At 37.3% G+C, this 18,860-nt stretch overlaps 1 protein-coding gene across 1 annotated transcript in view; it reads left to right on the forward strand.

Moving 5' to 3' along the window:
- Positions 1 to 18,860, forward strand: part of GALNT2 (polypeptide N-acetylgalactosaminyltransferase 2) — a gene marked incomplete at its 5' end in the record, with an annotated part of 29,747 nt that overhangs the window by 9,391 nt on the left and 1,496 nt on the right. Inside the window, 8 exons of the mRNA XM_010190219.1 lie at positions 62 to 149; positions 3,866 to 3,953; positions 4,498 to 4,601; positions 8,971 to 9,097; positions 13,173 to 13,265; positions 13,464 to 13,547; positions 15,295 to 15,421; positions 18,757 to 18,857. Coding sequence (XP_010188521.1) covers positions 62 to 149; positions 3,866 to 3,953; positions 4,498 to 4,601; positions 8,971 to 9,097; positions 13,173 to 13,265; positions 13,464 to 13,547; positions 15,295 to 15,421; positions 18,757 to 18,857 — 812 coding nt within the window. The remainder of the gene's footprint in view (positions 1 to 61; positions 150 to 3,865; positions 3,954 to 4,497; positions 4,602 to 8,970; positions 9,098 to 13,172; positions 13,266 to 13,463; positions 13,548 to 15,294; positions 15,422 to 18,756; positions 18,858 to 18,860) is intronic.

Consider the following 18,860-nt stretch of genomic DNA (forward strand, 5'->3'; position numbering starts at 1 on the left):
TGCCTGAGTCTTTATATATTGAATTCATTATTTCAATATTACTTTCTAATATTTATTTTAGGACAAGACCAGAGTTGTGTCTCCTATTATTGATGTAATTAATATGGACAACTTCCAGTATGTGGGGGCGTCAGCTGATTTAAAAGGCGGTATGTACCTGTACTGGAATACAGATTTAAAATACGACAGCATCAAGAATCAAAGCTCATAATCACTGCAGTTGTGGCATGGGCAGTTAACATCCTGCTCTTCCCTTTCACAGATCTAGTTTTAAGTTCTGTAGGTCACTTGTTTCTAGGCTTGGATTTTAATTGGTCTTGTCCTCTGCTTTAAAACAGTTCATCTTTATTATACCAATTCTTAAAAGTTTATGCTGCCTTTTACCAATGTGCAAGACTTGCTTCAATGTTTGTAAATACTCAATGTGTAAATGTGTCAGAAGCAGCTTATGGCCAGAGCTTATGATTCTCTTTTTAGTTAAGGCAGACTTTAATTGCTCTCTAACTTTGAAGCCCATTAACAATGCAGTGCCTATGAGTTTTTTTCAAGATGCTGGTTTGCTTAAAAATTAAACTCTTCTGAGTAAGCAGAAAGCTTTGGAATGTATTTTAAAAATAAGTGTTTTTGTTAGCCATGATCTGCAATTGTGAAGAAAGTAACGTGTGACCATGAAAATTTGTAGTGTTTATACTTTTACGAAGTTCCCTGTTAAATTGACTTTAGAATCACTTCAGTTTCACTGTGTCTAGCTAGTGTAAGCTGAAGGCAGCAAATAATAAAAATACTTGTGAAGACCTCAATAAAAATAAATTTTAAATAAACAAACAAAACCTAATACCACCTCCCCTCTCCATTTCCAAAGAGGGAGAGGGCAACCACACACTAAAATCCTTGCTCATTACAAGTTTTAAAATCTGTTTTTTACTGTTAGCAAGAATCTGACATTTTAAGTAGTTGTTCTGCCCTCCTTTCCCCCTCTTTTTTTTAATAATAATTGTTCCCACAACTCTCAAAACTGAACTGTCCGCACAAAGATATGAGCGACGATATAGAAATTACGGAGTGTTGTTCCCACAGTGTTTCAGATTTTTCTGAATGGACTTTCTTGAGTGAGGAAGGAGAACATTTTCCAGCCTGTTCTTTCAGTTACCAGTCTGTAACTGGCCACCAAGCTTTATTCCAGTAAACTAAAATAAAAGCAATATTTGCATAATGTTGCATATGGGTCGTCAGTGATCTGGAGGTGAGAGGTTCTGTAACCTTTTAATTAACGATTTGAAATAACACCTACAGTGCATATATTCACAGTATGCTAATGTATAGTTCTGTGCTATTATCTGTGTGCCAACTTTATTAAAACCTTAGGGCTTTTACCCAGTCTCAATCTCTGTACCATTATGTGGCTTTTGTTGTTGTCTGCAGTAGGAGGAAGAATTCTTTCATTGAAACCTTCAGTTGGTTCCTGCAGGGTTCGTGCTCTTTAATTCTTCCCAAGTGAAGTGGGAGAAGATTGAGAGATCATTTCACTTGTTACTGCTTTTCATGCTTCATCTTTGGAACTACATTTCTTTTTTTCTTTTTTTTTTGATGCTTATTTTTTCACCCCACACATGATAGAAATAGATTCTTTACAGTGCATGAAGCCTCTGTACTTCTGGACTGAGGAGTGAGAAGCTGTCTTTTTTAATGGTAACGATAGAAATTTTGCACATACCAGTCTTTAAAGCTATTTGAGGGTCTGTTGAAACATGAATAATATATCTCTTTTCAGTTCCCAGAGGAGAGATTACCATGTTAGAGGCACTCCAGCATTTGGCATCACGGGACACTTTCACTGGGGCCAAGTCTAAACATGGAAGCCAAACTATGCTTTCAACCTTAGATACGGTGTCTGCGTGACTGGAGCAAGGCGAGTTGAGACAGCTGGAACAGCATTTGTGCCTGATCTGTTTTGAAAGGACTTAATCACCTAAGACAAGCCACCTAGCAAATGCTTCAAACTCCTTAAAGCAGATAGGGCTGAAATAATTCCCAAGTCTGGCCACTGCTAAATCCATGCACTTCATGTTACAATTTTTTTTTTGAGAGGGATTTGGAAAAGTGCTGCCCTGAGAAACAATTTAATTGCTAGAGTAAACTGTCGTTAACTGAGATCTAACAATTTAGAGTATGCTATGATGCACTTTACACTGGATAGAATTTCATACTGGATATGCACTTGTGTTTAAAAATATTCCTTTTACAGAGTTACTGATGTTATCTCATTGAGTGCAGATTTTTTCCCAGAGTCAGTGAAAATGGAGACAGAAAACCAGTTTTTATGGGTAGACAATTTATGCACTTGTTCTGAGCTTGTAGCAGAGTGCTGTGTTCCAAAAGAGACCCCTTGTGTTCACTGGAGTATATGTAACTCTACCACTTCTGCTGGAGAACAGTAGGCTTCTTTCAAGTCCTCCCAGATGCAAGTAATTTTGCTGGGTATGCATGATGAAATGCGACTTTTTAACTGCATGGAAATATCGGAGCTCATTTTACTCTTCATGCTGGAGGCTTTGCAGTACTATAGATTGTAGCTGTTTCACTGTTTTGCTACTTGGAGTTGTGGAGTAGTTGGATGTAGTAGTTTCATTTTTACAGCACAACACTTCATGAAATACAAACAGAGAGAGAAAGAGTTGGCATGCACGCTGTAAAGACTGTTCCAGATAATTTCTGTATTGTGTGTGTGAGTAAATGAGAACTGTTTAGTTTTCAGCCCTCCCCATCAGTCATTGCTATGCACATTTATGGATGCAGACAGACAGTTTGTAGGACTGGTATTGTCTGTTTACCTTAGCTTTTTCCCCTCACAAAGTAATTACTTTATCTTTATGCTGGAGAAAGAAAACTATTGACATCTGTGCACCAGAAATCTGGAAGTCATTCATTACATGACCTCATAGGATCTAAATGTGTTTGGCAGCAGGCAGTCTGTGTAAGGGTGATTTCTGAGGTGGTCTGGGAGAGGGCTACGGACCTTGTGTAGGGGATTTTTTTAATAGGTGTTCATGCTTCTGGGCGTAACCCAGCTCAAAAACTGTTATGAAAGGGTCTCCTATAGGAAGTTTGTCTTACCCGGGTGATGTACTGTTGCCTAAAGGAGGTAATTAAAATGGTTGTTAGATGATCTAGTGGTCTCGTGACCTTTATGTGCTTCAGTGCTTAACTCACAAAAGGACCAGAGCAGCTGTTGCTGTGTGTACATACATAAGGGAAGTAAGATTTTGGTGCTCTAGCGCTTGCCTCAGGTTTAAAAAATGATGCCCTTGGAAGCATGCAGGGGGAAACCAGGAAGTTAAATGAATGCTAATAATGTAAGTGGGAGCTACATAACCTGTTGTGACCTTCATGATAAGAGAGCTCCTGCTGATAGAGGAGTACCAGGAGTACTGCATAAAGCCTATGTAAACATAAATATGTGATCGTTTGATAGGAGTTGAAGTGCAATTGTACAGTAAAGACTGTTTGGAGCATTTGTAATGGCTGGAAGATCTTCATATGTTGCTTGATTTGATGTCAGGATATGAGACGCTGGATTTATATATAAGGCTTTTGCTTTGTCACTTGTTGACTGGGTTTCTTACTTTGTGTAATAGATGGCAGTAAGAGAAATCACAGTTATTTTGTATTTGAGACTACTTTTTTTTTTAAATTGTCCTGTCAACTTCTCTACCTTTCATCTGGACTCCTACTTGTTTGTTTTCTAACCAGAAGATTTTTAATTTAAATTGCAGTTCCCAGTGTTTTCAGTCAATGTTATGTTACTACAAATGGAATGATGACCAAGGTCGTTTTAACATCCTACTCTAATATGTTCTTCTTGAAGGCTTTGATTGGAACCTGGTGTTCAAGTGGGATTACATGACACCAGAGCAAAGAAGAGCCCGGCAAGGAAATCCAGTTGCTCCCATAAAGTATGTCTGTACAACCACTTCTCCCTGTAATAGATTGTAGTTTGCAACTTGACAAAGTTAGAAATCACCTTTTCTGGGTCCGAAAGGGGATCTTTACTATAGCGTTCATTCACATTGAAATGTAATTCGTATTTATGTAGCATTATGAGACTCTCAGAAATAAATTGCATTTTAAAAATACTTTAAAGCACACTAGTAGATTATTTACCCTTAACAAAAAGTAGATGTTGCTTTGTTTAAAGTTGGTATGTTTTGAGGTCTAAAAATACAACATCAGTTATAATTTGCTGACACAAATTGCCACCTGTTACATAGGGAACATGAGAGCCAAATGGAAATTTGGAAACTGCCTTGGAAGGTGGTCATAGCACTATATATGTCACAGAAACGGGTGCAGACATTTGAAGAGAGGTGCAAAATTAGTTACATTCGAAAGCACTACAAATTTTTTTCAAGGAGGTATTAACCTTGAGGTGCAAATTATAAGTTACCTCCCAGTTCATGGTTGTGTAATTACTTAATTTATTTTTTCTCCTTTATTTAGGACACCCATGATAGCTGGTGGGTTATTTGTGATGGACAAATCCTATTTTGAAGAACTAGGGAAGTATGACATGATGATGGATGTTTGGGGTGGAGAGAACCTAGGTACGTATAGTACTTACTTTTGGATCCACTTAGAAAGAAAGCTGGTTTCACCCTTTCCTTTGCTGTCATGGAGTCATGATCTTCCTGATTTTGTGCAAAGAGGTTTAAAACCGGAGTTGAAACTTCACGTACATTATTGGCAAAATCCAAAAGTTTTATTTCAAGGAAAGAATTAAAACAAGGTAGGAATTATGTGCTAAATATGAGATAAATAAAAGTTCATTAAGCGGTGAAATTTTTTTGTAATGAAAGTTGGCTGATTAAAAAAAAAACCCGCTACAAAAAAACCCAGAATTAAGTTAATAAATTACTTTCAAAAATGCTATCTTGTTTGAAAGTCACATCCTCATTCAAAGTTACTGATTAAAATACAGTAATGCTTAAATGCTGGCAGCTGAAGTCATGTTTCAAGATGTTCCTGAAATTTAATCATGAAAAGTAGAACACAGGAGTTCATGAGTAATGTTCTTACATACACTTTAAGAAATCAATTAAAACTTACCTGACTGAAGAATAATCTATTACTTAACATTAATATTACAGTACTGCCTGGCATCTAAACTTAGTATTTTAATTTTACACCCGTGCTTTAGCCCTATAAGATAATTATGATTGAGAAGGCACTTTTTTTTTCCTGTAATTTGTTGTTTTCAGATGTTTAAGTGAGTGTGATTTAGGGAAGAGGGAGGAAGAGCAGAGAGAAATTGTGCTTTACCTATATCTTCTTTGACCTGGTGGCTAGATCTGTCTTTAGTAGGGTTTTTTGGCTCTTTGTGTTACAGTATTGTACAAAGTTTTTCTCCAGTTAAGAGCAGTATGTTTGTATTAAAACAAAAAAGATTTTGGAGGAGCAGAACTCTACAACTTCTGAAGATTTTCAGTCTGTCATTAATTTAGTTTTTAAGATAGAGATGCATCTCAGGCATTTTAATTACTGTGTTTTAAGACCAGTTCCAAGGATAGAAACTTATTTACTGCACGTGCTAGCTGCGAAATCCTAAAATACCTTGAACTTGTAAAAACTCATGAGTATTTTGAGTTACTGAAATATGCCTGTGTGCTGAGCATATGGTTGGCCTACAAGGAAATGTTTGCTGTATACAGCACATGAAGTATGGAGACATGGTAACTAAATGTTTAACAGTTTCTGTAAGGAACTACAGGCTGGAAGAGGATCCTTACAGTCTGGTCTCTGACTTTCCTATGCCATACTCAGAGAAACCTCTTATGTATTTTGAACAATTACTTTCTGTGTTTCTGTTTTCTCACTATTTTGGCTGTGTAGTGCTAAACTGTATTAATATAATAATTTTTCATTTTTTAAATGTCCTGGAAAGTCACTGGATAAATTTACTACAGCACTATTCACATTCACTCTGAAAGGCTCTCTTGCCACTAGAGTACTTAAATATTTGATTAGCTGCAAGCAGGTACTTGAGTGACTGAGTTTTTTCTGAAAGTGGAGCAGCTGCTTTTATGCTTTGGTAATTGAGGCCTTGATAGCAGGAAAGGGCACAAGCAACAACTCCTCACTCAAGGTGAGAAGACTGCATGCAAAAAGCTGTTTATGTTGCTACTGCTGCATTCTTTTTCCCCTCTTCCATGGGAAGGAAGAGATGGACAATTTGGGGTGCCTCTTATCTGCCCCTTGAGAAGGCAAAGTCAGTCAGTACTGACAGAAATTGAATGATCTGTTCATAGCTGCCAGACTAATGGAAGAAGAGTAAAAATCACATAGCATATGATTTTAATTGACAGTAAATGACACATGCACCAGATACTAGAAATCTGTGACGTATAGTTTAATCACACACACTCATCAGGCCTCTTTACTCTCAAGCATATCTTTGGATCAGCAGCTTGATGTTACACGCAAATAATCTGCTAGATGGACTTGCAGAATAATCCTATAAGTTATAGTTATGCTTTATAAAACAGCATTTTTCCTTCAGGCATCTACAGAGGAGCAGTTACATGAGATTTTGTTCATGTGTTAGTATGGTCTCAACTTTACAAATTTCAAGATGAGCCTGCAATATTTTGCCTCTGGGAAATCTATGCCAATTGTTTGCTGTACATTCATTTTTCTTTAAAAATCCACATGGACTTTAGAAGCCATGTTTGATGCAAAGAGGAATAACTTTGCTTCTCCCTGTTTACTAATCCTTTGCTGCCTTTCCCATAGAGCTATTTCTCATAATTTTCACTTTTTTTTTTTTTTTGAGATTGTTCAGAATCTAAGGTGCCTGAAGTTATGCATGTAGGTTTACATTTCTGGGAATTTATGGAGGGAGAATTAATCAAATTGTTGTACATAGTAGAGAATGCTATGAATGATGAAAAAAGTTGATACAAGATATTTCTAAATTATTTTTAATAAAAAAAATTTACTTTTTCAATGCCTCTATACATCCAATAGATGAGAGTGACTTTTTGGATTAAACCTTCAAATGAAAAATTTTAAAAAGAACGAGCTTTAGATATACTGCGTTGACCTTTATTTTTAACCAGAATCTCACTTTACCTCATTTCAAAGAGGTGCATTTCCTAATACTTAAATAAGTCCAATACTAGATTTTGAGCATTTAATCTGCATTTGCTTGTCTAATGCAAAAGCCTTTATCTTTGATCAGGTCCCCCTGTCTTCTTTCACTAGGCAGTCCTCACTGAGTGCAGCATTCCCCTCATATTGAACTAATAACATAAATAATGCTTCAAAGTGGTGCAAGGAAACTGTTATTCCTCTGCTTTCACAATTTGAGCAGTATGGGACCAAATTTGAGCTATATATAGGAAAGCCTGAAGCCTTCTATCTATGTGTAATTTACTGTAGTAGAAACATAGAATGAAAAAAACCAACAAAGCGAAACAACCCAAAAATCACAATTAACGACTGGTCACTGCTTCTGTTAAACAAGCTAGTAACAAGAGCACGTCTAAGCTCAAAATAAAGAGGTGTAAGACTGAAGTCAGTGCTGTAAAAATGTATGGAGAAAATGTCATGTTCAGTTGCTTTAAAAATGTCTCTTGCCTTTTGTCCCATGTTAATTCAAGTGGAAAATCATGACTGTAAGTTACTGACAAAGACAATATTGTCATTAATATATTGGAGGATTATCTGTCTATAGATTGGACTATACTGACTGACTGGGGTTCATGAATGTGTCTATTTGGCCCCAATGCAGCAGAATTTATTACTGAAGTAAAACAAATAGGAAATGATCCCTGTAAAAGCAAAGACCATGCAGAAGAAACGCAGTTAGCTTGCACTATCAACAGTTTAAATCACAGCACTTTTTTATTTTCCTTCTTTTTCTGTAGGCGGACCATGAAGACATACTCTCTAACCTTTAGGGTTTTTTTTTCAAATTTATTTTTTTAAGAAATGCTGTTTTTATGGCATATTTTGTGTATATGGGAAGAAGACTTCTGGGGAAAAGAATAGCACTTAGTGGAAGTCATAAATGGTAGACATTGACTTTAAATTAGAGCTGCTTGTTATGTTTTTTTTTAATCTGTGGAAAGATACGGAGTGGTTATAAAGACGCTTGAAACTAAGGGTAGCGCTCAGTAACTGGTAGCAGCTGCTGGACTAAAGGGGGAATTATCAGAATTGAAATGGTGCTACTGGAAGCACCTTTCTTACTGTGCTTGTTTGGGATGAATGAGGAAAAGTTCTTGGTCAGCACTGGGTGATTTCTACTGTCAAAGGGCTACGTTGGGAAAGGTGTATAAATGGTTTTTCATCTTCTTGTCCTCACTAGCTGGGTCAGGTCACTACATTGTCTTAGAAACAATGTCCATAACATTCAGTTTACAGAAGTTGCATCTTTATTCAGTCTGTCTTCAAATCAAGATTGATTTAACCCCTTCCACAGCCTATGTTTGGGAGTGCTTAGTTAGCTGCTATAATAGGTTAGCAGTTCGACTATTGATTGATTCATCATGCCTTGACTTTGTCCACTGTGTTATTCCATCTTTAGCTGAAAAATGTTATTACAGGCTAGATGATTATTTTATCTCTTAAGCTTATCTACTGTCACTTACCCTTTAGATATAAAGCACAGTAATTGTACATATAGACCTAACTTACTCTGGCAAATTGCAGCGTGGTTTAGGAATCTGGGGAATGCCGGTAACCTCAGATAAAAGAGAAGACATAAAGTTTTGCTTCCAAGTTAATATAGTTATTTTTCCTGATCTTGGAGAAAAATAAATGCTCAGATATGCCTTTGTTTATCCTAGAATTTCTCAGAAAACTCTCTTACTGATCTTGTTAGCTATAATTACTAAAAGCCTTTCCTATAAATAGTGTACAGCAAAATTAGTGTTTTGTGATGTTGGTCTTTCATTCATGTTTTTGTTTCAGAGATCTCATTCAGAGTTTGGCAGTGTGGTGGGAGCCTGGAAATCATCCCTTGCAGCAGAGTGGGTCATGTATTCCGCAAGCAGCATCCTTACACTTTTCCCGGTGGGAGTGGTACTGTGTTTGCAAGGTAACTATTAAGTGAAGCCTTCAGCTAAATAGCAAGGGTTTGGATTTCTTTAAATGATCAGCAGGTGGCAGTAACTGCATTTTGAGGATCTTCTCCTTAGAAATATTTGCAATGCTATCTGGCATGGAAAAATATTAATAAAAAGGAACTTAATGACTTTGAGGCAGTGATACAAATTGAGAGAAGAAAACCTGAAAGCTGAAAAAAGGAGGCTTCTAGTAGACACAGCCTAAGAATCTGGGAAAGCAGAAAATGCTTAGCTTAGCTTGGTATTCTATCAATTTTGAGAACTTTGTGATTATTTAGTTTTAAAGAAGGCTTTATTTTCAGAACTGTCTCATAAATCTCCATTTTATAGAAACAGTTTCTTCATTCACTAAGAGCCAGAATACACTAAGTTTTGAATATGCTTTGCTTGCTTTTTGTTAATACATGGTCAGTATGTGATGAGCAAACAATTATGTAGACCTATTCTGGATTTGTGCCATTCTGTTGGCAACTTCATTCTATAACATATTTGCCTTTCCTGTGCTATATTTAAAAAATGCTTTTCCATTAGCCCTAAGAAACTGCAGTATTAAGGGCTTAGATTAATATTCCTGTTAATTTTGTTCTTAATACAATGTACAGCGGTAGTTGAGAAACTGAGCTATTTCCCTGATTTCTCCTCTCTAGAATGAGAATAGCAATTCTGATTCATGGTCAGTGTTATTTAAGTAATGTGGATGAAGATACTGCATGAGTGTATGGTGGATGATTTGACCAAGGCTCTATCAGCTGTAGCTGAAGAATCACTGTAGGCTTTGGTTTAGTGAATTGGACTTGATGCTCAGGGGGCTGAAGAAGTACAAGTCTCACCTAAAGGTTCTGTGGGTTAAGAGCTGCAAACAAAATTGTTTCTTTATTCTTGCAAGAATATGGAGCCCAAACTCTGGTTAACACAAAGAACACAGACGTATTTAAATTCATAAGAATCTTCTAAGCTGCAGATATATTTAGATTTGTGTTTCACCTTACACTGAGGAACCTCCTTAGAGTATAATTCTTCTCTTCCATGCTGGTTATGCCATGAAGAGGACTCTAATGAATTTAATGCTCTGGTCTGCTAAAATGAAGTCACTATCTTGTTTCTTCTAGTAGTTATAGTAGGGATTTTGCTGGTCCCCTATTCTTTTTATTTTATGCTACAGTGAAAAATGAATAATAGTAGTTATGGGAAAGCAAAAGCTAGCGATGAAATATCCTCTTTATTACATCACATCTCTAGTCCAGTATTTATGGTGTGCATCAGAAGGGTAGAAAGATCTACCAGTTAAACTGTATTATGTAGGCTTAGCGTGCAACTGGTTTAGTTTCATAGTAGGTTTTAAAATGACAATGTCACAACAAGAGGCATGGTTAATAAAAATAAATATATAAATTGTGCCGTTTTCCCTCTCCTCTTCTGCAGCTTTTCCATCTTTGGGCAGTTGCCAAGATGCTGCTCTTCTCATGATTTAAATGGATACTTAAACATAGCTCAACTGAAAAGTAGGAAAAAGGTGTGGCTGTATGTGTGCCAGCACACAGCAGACATCAGAAATATATCATATTAGCAGAGGTTGAAGAATCTGTGTTTGTGCTAGGATTAAAGCTTTTCAGTTTTGTTGTGAACTAAAATCATCATTGTGACTTGATCATTCAAATGTCCTGGCAGTTACAATGATAGGGTTTTTTAAAGTCGTATTGTGTTTTCCAATCATCTGTGTTCAAAAAATGACTTTGAAAAGAGATCTTGCATGTACTTGAATGATGAGGACAGCGAAAGCCTGCAAACTAGTGTCTTGGGTACTTACATTCCTTTCCATATCTACATTTCTCTGCAAGCGCTTTATTACTTGTGCCCTTAGCTGTCCAGCTGTCAAATTCTAAAATGCCATTAAAATTCTTTATTTCATTGGAATTATTTTTGAATTTACCTAGAAAAGCTGCATATTGAAAAGCAGAGTTGACAAGTTGCTTTATAGTTAAAGGTTTCTTCCTCAGTCAGCTTTCTTGGGTGTCAAACCAGTATAACAAAACGCCTTAAAATCAGTTTTAGCAAGGAGAGAATGAGAAACCTATGATAATGGGGTACCCTTGTAATACAGATGATATCAGATGTGTAGGACCATGGTGCCAAGAAACTCGGTGCATGAAGTCTATGCTGCTGTTGCAGTTGGTACTTTTTAGGTTATACCATCATCTGTCCCTTGACTATGAAACTTGTCCTGGAGTGTGTCTTATTTTCAGCTGACTACTCAGTATGCACTGCCTTTTGGCAGCCTAAACAAACTGGTGATTTTGGATGAGAGACCAGGAATCCTGTTTCATGAGAGGGGAAACCACATCCTGGCTGTGTGGGGAGGGCAGATACAGCTTGTGTCTGGCAGGTTTTCTTAGACCAGTAAGTATGCACTGCATTAAAACACCACTTCAGATGAGCTAAAAAATCTTGCAGACCCCAGTCTGCTCTATGCAAACCTGCCTCTGCTTGCTCAGTCCTAGGTTTCATTATTTGTGTCTCAGCATTAAGTGCTGAGTGCACCCTACACTGTGTTCCTCAGTACCCTGCCTTAGAAGCATAGGGTCATTTGATTGCAAAAGACCTTTAAGATCGAGCCCAACTGTAGGGGCCTTCTTTGGGGTCTTACTAGTTTAGTCATTTCTCGGCATCTACATGGCTGCCGTATTTGTGTCACACTAAGCCTGAACTGTTTATCCCCAAGGCCTTGGAAGTGCCTTTGGAGTCATTAAACCCTGGCAAACTGAACAGATCCTCTCTCATCACCAAAATCTGCCTGGCCTGTGAGCAGCCAAGCTGATTGCTGAGGAAGCAACAGGGGCAGGCTGATGCTTACACAGGCCTGAGAGACAGCAAGTGAAGATGAACTAAAATAGCTCTCTAATTTGGACAGAATGGGATTTTGCTCACAAAAAAATTAAAGGACTTTTTGCAAGGAAAAATAAGTCCTCAAACAAAAAAAAAAATGAGGTCTGTCTTGTGACTTTTTCCTTCCCCACATCCTTTCTTCTCAGTGACCTGCAAGAACTCCTCACTTTATCCTAACTATTTTTTGTCTTTTCAATTGGAAAATCATATTAAAGAAGTTACTGGCTGACTGAGTTTACTCCAGTTGCTTTAGATGATCTTACTGCCAAATTTAAAATAACCTTCAGAGCACGGCAGTTGCAAATGAAATAATACTTAATTTTCCAAGTATAAAATTGTGAACAATGGAAGTAAATGAGTTTACATGGAAGCCAGGGGATGGAAAAAGATATTACTCTCTTGCAGTCCAAAAGGAGATTTAAAGACATCAGTTGCTTAAATAGGAGATTTTTAGTTAGAGATCCATTTGATTTACTTTTTTTTTATTTACTTCTGTAAAGAGTTTGGGTTAGTGTTTTTCACATTTCTTGTAATAATTAATCTCTCTTGAATTTTAAAGCATTAAAAACATTTTCTAATTACTGGTTCTCCTCTATTACCTCAGCTACAGCTGACTTGCTTGAGTCATAGCCTGAAACATCACAACAGTTTGTCTTTTTGGAACTGAGTGCTCTGCTAGTAGCAGTAGGATAAAGACTGAAAATATGTCTTGCGTATGTTAGCATATCTGTTTTCAGAAAGATAAAATACATTACTAAATATTGGCAATTGTTGAGATTTTTGTTTCCAATAAGCTTGCTTATCCAGGTGAACACTCACTGAGTTTGGCTTCAGTCAAGTTACTCTTATAAAAATAAAAACAAAACAAAACCCCAAATAAACAACAACCTAACAACTTCCATGAAGTTTGCAGAAAATTCCAAGATGTCTGTTAAATCCTGGATGAAAACCTGAAGCAGTGATGAGTGCGGAAAAGACATAATTTAATTTTGAAATTCATTGATTTCAGTTATGTTACTCTCTAATGGTTTTCTATTACTGCCTGGCTTGAGGCAGCTGTCTGTGTAGTACTAGGAAGAATTAAAATCAACCCGAGGATAAATGTTGTATTTTAACTGAAGCTATTAAAAAAATAACCTATGTGTTTCATATGATTGTCCTTAGAAATACACGCAGGGCAGCAGAAGTCTGGATGGATGAGTATAAAAACTTCTATTATGCAGCAGTGCCTTCAGCCAGGAATGTACCTTATGGCAAGTAAGTCACAAGTGCTGCTTTGCCCTTTTCATTTGTTGTTCATGACATGGCACCTTCAGAGCTGAAATCAGTGCTAACTCTCATGTGTTATCTCTTTTTGAGATAAAGTTCTACTTGTCTTGATTTTCCTGTGTATTCTTTGACATATATGTAGACAGCAGCCTGACTTGGAAAATTGCTCCTTTTTTCCCCCTCTAGTATTCAAAGCCGAATGGAACTCAGAAAACGACTTAGCTGCAAACCCTTCAAGTGGTATCTTGAAAATGTTTATCCTGAGTTACGGTGAGTTTTGGCTGAATCAGAGTTTTCTTTTTTTTTTTTCCCCTCCTCCAAAATGATCAGTTTCTCTTTCTGCTGCATGTGTTTTAATTTGTGAAAACAGTGCCTCATGTGGTCTTACTTGTTTTTGCTTTTTATTAGTTCTGTTCCTAAAAAGCCATTTCTACCTAGTAAGCTGCTCTTTCTTTTTCTACTTACTGCACCTACAGCTGCAGTAGCAAATGTTTTAGACAACAGTGTCCAAAAGACTTAACTTATCTGAGCCTGAAGTTAGTCCCCCTGCACAAACTGTTTCATCAAAAGTGCACTGTTCTGTATCCTGTTGTCATCCCTTTAAAACTTCTGCCTTTGCCTAAGCACGTGCTCAGTGTAGTGAGGAGAGTGAATTCCAGTGCAGTAATGGGGGTCAGCAGACAAGGGGACCTTGTGTGTTCAGCAGACAAGGGTAGATGCTGAGACTCCAAGAAGCTGAGTCTTCTGCTCTTTTCTGTCTCTTGTTCTCTGTCACTGGATAATCACTAACTTTTTGGGGGGAGTGAGAAGAAGGAATGAGGGGTAACATTGCTAACAGTTTCTGTAACATGAATGCATCCCAACTAATGAAAAAAATCTCGGAGAAACATTTTGTTTTTTAAAGATATATAAAGGTTTTTGTTCAATAACCTGTTAATAAGTATGTCTGTCACATCTGAGTCTATAAACTGGTTTATCTGCTGCCAACCTAATATTGGTGATGCAATGGTAAGATACTGTGTGTGGCTTATGAGAATACTTGTTTTTTTTCCTGGGGGCACTTCATGTCAGTGGAGTCAGATATAACTGCTAGTGGCATACAGGCTTGGAATGCAAAAGCACCAGCCATTACAGCCCTAGTGAAACACGTACAGAACCACATATGCTAAAGAGTCTTATAAACCAGGATGATGCTGAGGAAGTAAGTTATTCTGTATTTTCTCTTTAAAGTGCCAGAGGATCTTTATTTTTGTTTAATTTGTCAGAAAAAATACGTCTTGCAGGCTCTCCTGGAAAATGTGCTGCCATAAGCATTGCTTAAGTGTAATGTCATCTTACCCTGTCATCTTTCATGTGCTCACTCCACTGGATTGAATTATCATACTCATATTATAGTCTGAAGGTTTAAAAGGAGCTATTATGCCCTTGCTTTACTGTTTGACATGCACTCATGGACTCTACCCTACAACTGTACTTTGTTGAATGGGTTTGTCTGTGTATTTCCATACTGTATGGGTGCACTTTATGTGCAATCATTAGAAAACAGATATCAGCAAAATATTGTTTTGTTTGCAGATCATATTTTTAAAAGTATTTCTAACCCCATTTCTAACACTTCAGTAAAAACAATCCGGGAAAAATGTAGAATGTCATATTTCTGCAACAAGCTAGGTTGGCTGAAAAAACAGGAGAGCTTGTTGACCTTGACTGATAACATTAAGCTTGAGTGACCTTAAATGATGATGTTAACTCATCTTTCATTTGCTGCTTTTGCCGAGTTTGTATGTTCATCCTCTTTCACTGGTACAAGTCTTTTTGCATTCTGTCCTAAGCTTGCAAGTTTACTCATGTTTAATCAGTTCATGATCTGATAATTGCCTTCCCTTCTCAGAAGATGATTGAGATTTCCAGATAGTGGTCATCACTCGACTTTAGCCTGTCATCTAAAAAATAGTCTGAGTAAAGACAAGGAGTTTAAAAAAAAAAAATTAAGCAGATATTTCTGGTTTTATTTTAGGGTACCTGATCATCAAGATATAGCTTTTGGGGCTTTGCAGCAGGGTACCAATTGCCTTGACACTTTGGGCCATTTTGCAGATGGTGTTGTTGGAGTTTATGAGTGCCATAATGCTGGGGGAAACCAGGTCTGTATGCCATTATTTATTTTTTTTTTCCCCCGAAGTATGTGATCTTAAAAAAAGTGAAACTTTTTAACTCAAGTAGGTACTGTGTACTGTTGATAGGAACGTGAACCCAAATCAGCCGATCCGTTATTGTAACGACTTGGCTAAAAAACTTATCCCTCTTATATAATTTTGCATTTTCAGGACTAGAATCTGAGCCCAGAGATTCCTTCAGTGTGCTTCAGATTATACCCTTCCTTTGTCTTATTAATACTTGTTTGTACACTTGAGGCCAGTAACTTTCTATACAAGTATAAAACTCCTGGAAAGCTTTTTTCTATTAATTGTTGTGTTTGATAGTTTTTGAGGAGGAGGGATTTTTACTTAAGAAAACATTTGGGTTGTATTAAGGATATGGCCTAAGGTCATCAAAATAGAAGACTGCTTTACTGTGATGCCCTATTAGTCATTTCCCGTTTGCAGCAGTGGGGTTTAAAAAAAATTATCTTAAAACCCCACTTGGCTCTTCTGAAAAACAGAGGTGCCTGAGTGTCATATCCTGTTTACTCACAGTCAAAGGGAGTGCTTCAAAAAATCCCTTCTAATCCTACTCTTAAACTAATTGCAAATCTGTCAAATCTGTAAGAGAGAGCATTAATTACTTCAAAGAATCTACTTACGTGGTTGTGACTTAGTTATCGTTCATGAAATACATGCATACGTGCTCATTGTTTTGTGTGCTGCTCTGTCACTAAATTATTTTCAGATTCAGCCTCACTCTAAATCAAATGTAAGATTAATACTTCAAGTACATCTGTTAAAATAGAAGGCTGACCAATTACAGATCTACAGTTGAATGAGTATCAGAATTTTTGGGGAAAACCCTAAAATCAGACGAAGCCTAAAATGAAGAAGTTATTTTCTGGAAGATGTATCATGTTGTTTTGAGTACTTTGCCATCATACATCTCTTTTCCCTATCATCAAAGAGACTGTATCTGGGAAGGCTTTTTCTATTACCCCTATGAAAGTATATTTATCTTTCCAGAACACCAGTGCTTTTTTTTAGGAGAAAGGGTGGACGCATCAGAATTGCTTTGGTGTAGAAATCTTGCAAGTTTCTGGTGATGCTGTGTATTCTCTATAGCTACACAAAGTTATCTTCCTCTTTCAAGCTCCTCTGCCCTGAATCTGACCCTCTTCTCCATGTCATTTCTTCTGTGAAGCTGACCTTGACGAACCAATGTACGCTTGCACTGAACAGGTCCCTGTGAGAGGATGTTCAGAGAGATCAAGAGGCAGAACAGGTCAAAAATGGGCTTTAGGTCCAAGCTGAATTCATATTGGATTGGAGGGGATGAACAGCATGGGAGAAGAGGGATAAGGAACAAATAAGTGTCTTTAAATCTGCACTGTACGTTTTGCACCTATTCTTATCAAGAATATTAAGAATATTCTTATGCACATACACTGCTTGCATTTTTTTTCTTCCTTTGATGCAGTGGAACTTGCTTAATCTTACCTGCATTACAGGTAGTCATAGTCCCTCATCACTAGAGGAAAGCCTCTATACATGGGGTTTCATAGCATGAAGGGCTATCACATAGATGTCTCCAGCAGCAGAGCTTGGACCTGTTGTGAAGCACTACCTTTGGCTTTTAAATGTGTTAATTTCTTGTGGATTTCTGTTGTGTCTGGGGCTCTAGCAGCCTTTTGATGGATGGGTGAAGATGTATTTTCAAGGCTTTAATGTTCTCTGACTGCAGGGTTCTCAGACGCAAGTTGTACCACTTCCTTGGCAGTATTTAAAACTGTCAATATTCAGTATAAATCTTACAAGGGAGCCATCTGTTTCAGGGTCATTTGTGATTCCTGATAAGCTCTGAAAATAACTTACTTAATTCCTTAAGTTGTTAAAAGTGGCTACTAATGATTCTTGTCGATATCTTAGAAACTGGACAGAACTGAGCAGGCAAGTGATTTTGCTGTCATCTTAGATCAACATATTGAGAGTGAAAGGAAAAAAAATTTCAGCTTAAAGGTTTGGGAGACAAATCAAGGGATACTCAGAGTTACCCTGCCTTTGCTTTCTTTTGCATAGTTGTCATTATTCTAGTACTTGCATATGGTAATATGGTACCCATCTAATGGCTTGCTATCTGCACGACGGCGATTACTTGTAATCGTGTGGGTTAGAGGTTCTGATTGTTTCTTGAGCATCTGTTCTCAAAGGAATTGAATCACTGGTAAATCTGGTGAGCTTAGAAGTGATTATGCAAGCCAAAAATTCAGTTATGGTATCAGAATATAAGTAAAAAAAAAAATGGAATGAAATTATTTGTTTAATTTCTTTCTGAAACACTGCTTGCAAAATAACATTTAAATGTAGCCAGGCTTGGCCCTGTATATCCAAGGTTTTTGTATTACACAACTCTGAGACGTCTTTAGTTGCTGGAGAAAAGCTAATCGTGCCATTTTATGTAGTGATGAGCATGATTTGGATAATTAGAGTGGCTTTAGTTGATCGGCTTCCTTCCTCAAAGGATAATGAGATAAATGAAGGCCAATCTGGATCCTGGAGATTTAACTCTGGGGAGAAAGGCATGGAGAGAGTCTGAACATCAGTGCAAGATCTGGGCCTCCACTGAAGTATGCTGAGATCAAATGAGCTGAGCAACAGTGCATAGAGAATGGCTCTTCTTTGCTCTCTATTTAGAGAGTTGGATATTTAAATATATTTTAAGGAAATTCTGTTTTATGTCATAGCTTGGATAGAAAGTAACATTCTCCCTCTAGCCTTGAGTTTGGCCTTCTTGTGTATTAACTAATGGTTGTTTCTACCATATTGAGAAGTACTGTGGTGCATATGCTCTGTTTAGTGTGTGGGTAGGGTCGCCAGTGATGCTGCAGACCAAGCTTTTAGGATTTTTATCGATATAATTATATATACTGTTTACATATATATCTCTACATATATAAATTTCCTACATAGATGATATGGGGTGGGTGTAACACCCACACACAGATAGAAGTATAGCTGGACAAATATTTGGGCAAATATTTTAAATGTGAGGCCTTGTGTGACTGCCTGCTGTACTTGTGTGAAGGCAGCAGAGGGAGCAAACGGCCAGCCCAGCCCTGTGCTGGTGTGGGGATACTGGAGCAGCTGGAATTACTGTGTTTGTAAAGGACCGTTTTTCCTTTCCTGCTCTGTGGAAAGCCATGAACTGTTCTAATGTTCATACGTAGCTATTTATAGGATTTTACCCTGTGCTATATATGCAGAGATAGCACGTGTACTTTGTGCATATGTTAGTATACACAGCTTTGTACACTTTTTTCCCTTTCTTTTTCCAGGAATGGGCCTTAACAAAGGACAAGTCGGTGAAACATATGGATTTGTGCCTTACCGTTGTGGACAGAGCACCTGGTTCACTAATAAAACTTCAGGGCTGTAGGGA

The sequence above is a fragment of the Mesitornis unicolor genome, unplaced genomic scaffold (genome assembly GCF_000695765.1).
Source record: "Mesitornis unicolor isolate BGI_N332 unplaced genomic scaffold, ASM69576v1 scaffold36048, whole genome shotgun sequence".
Taxonomy (NCBI): Eukaryota; Metazoa; Chordata; class Aves; order Mesitornithiformes; family Mesitornithidae; genus Mesitornis; species Mesitornis unicolor.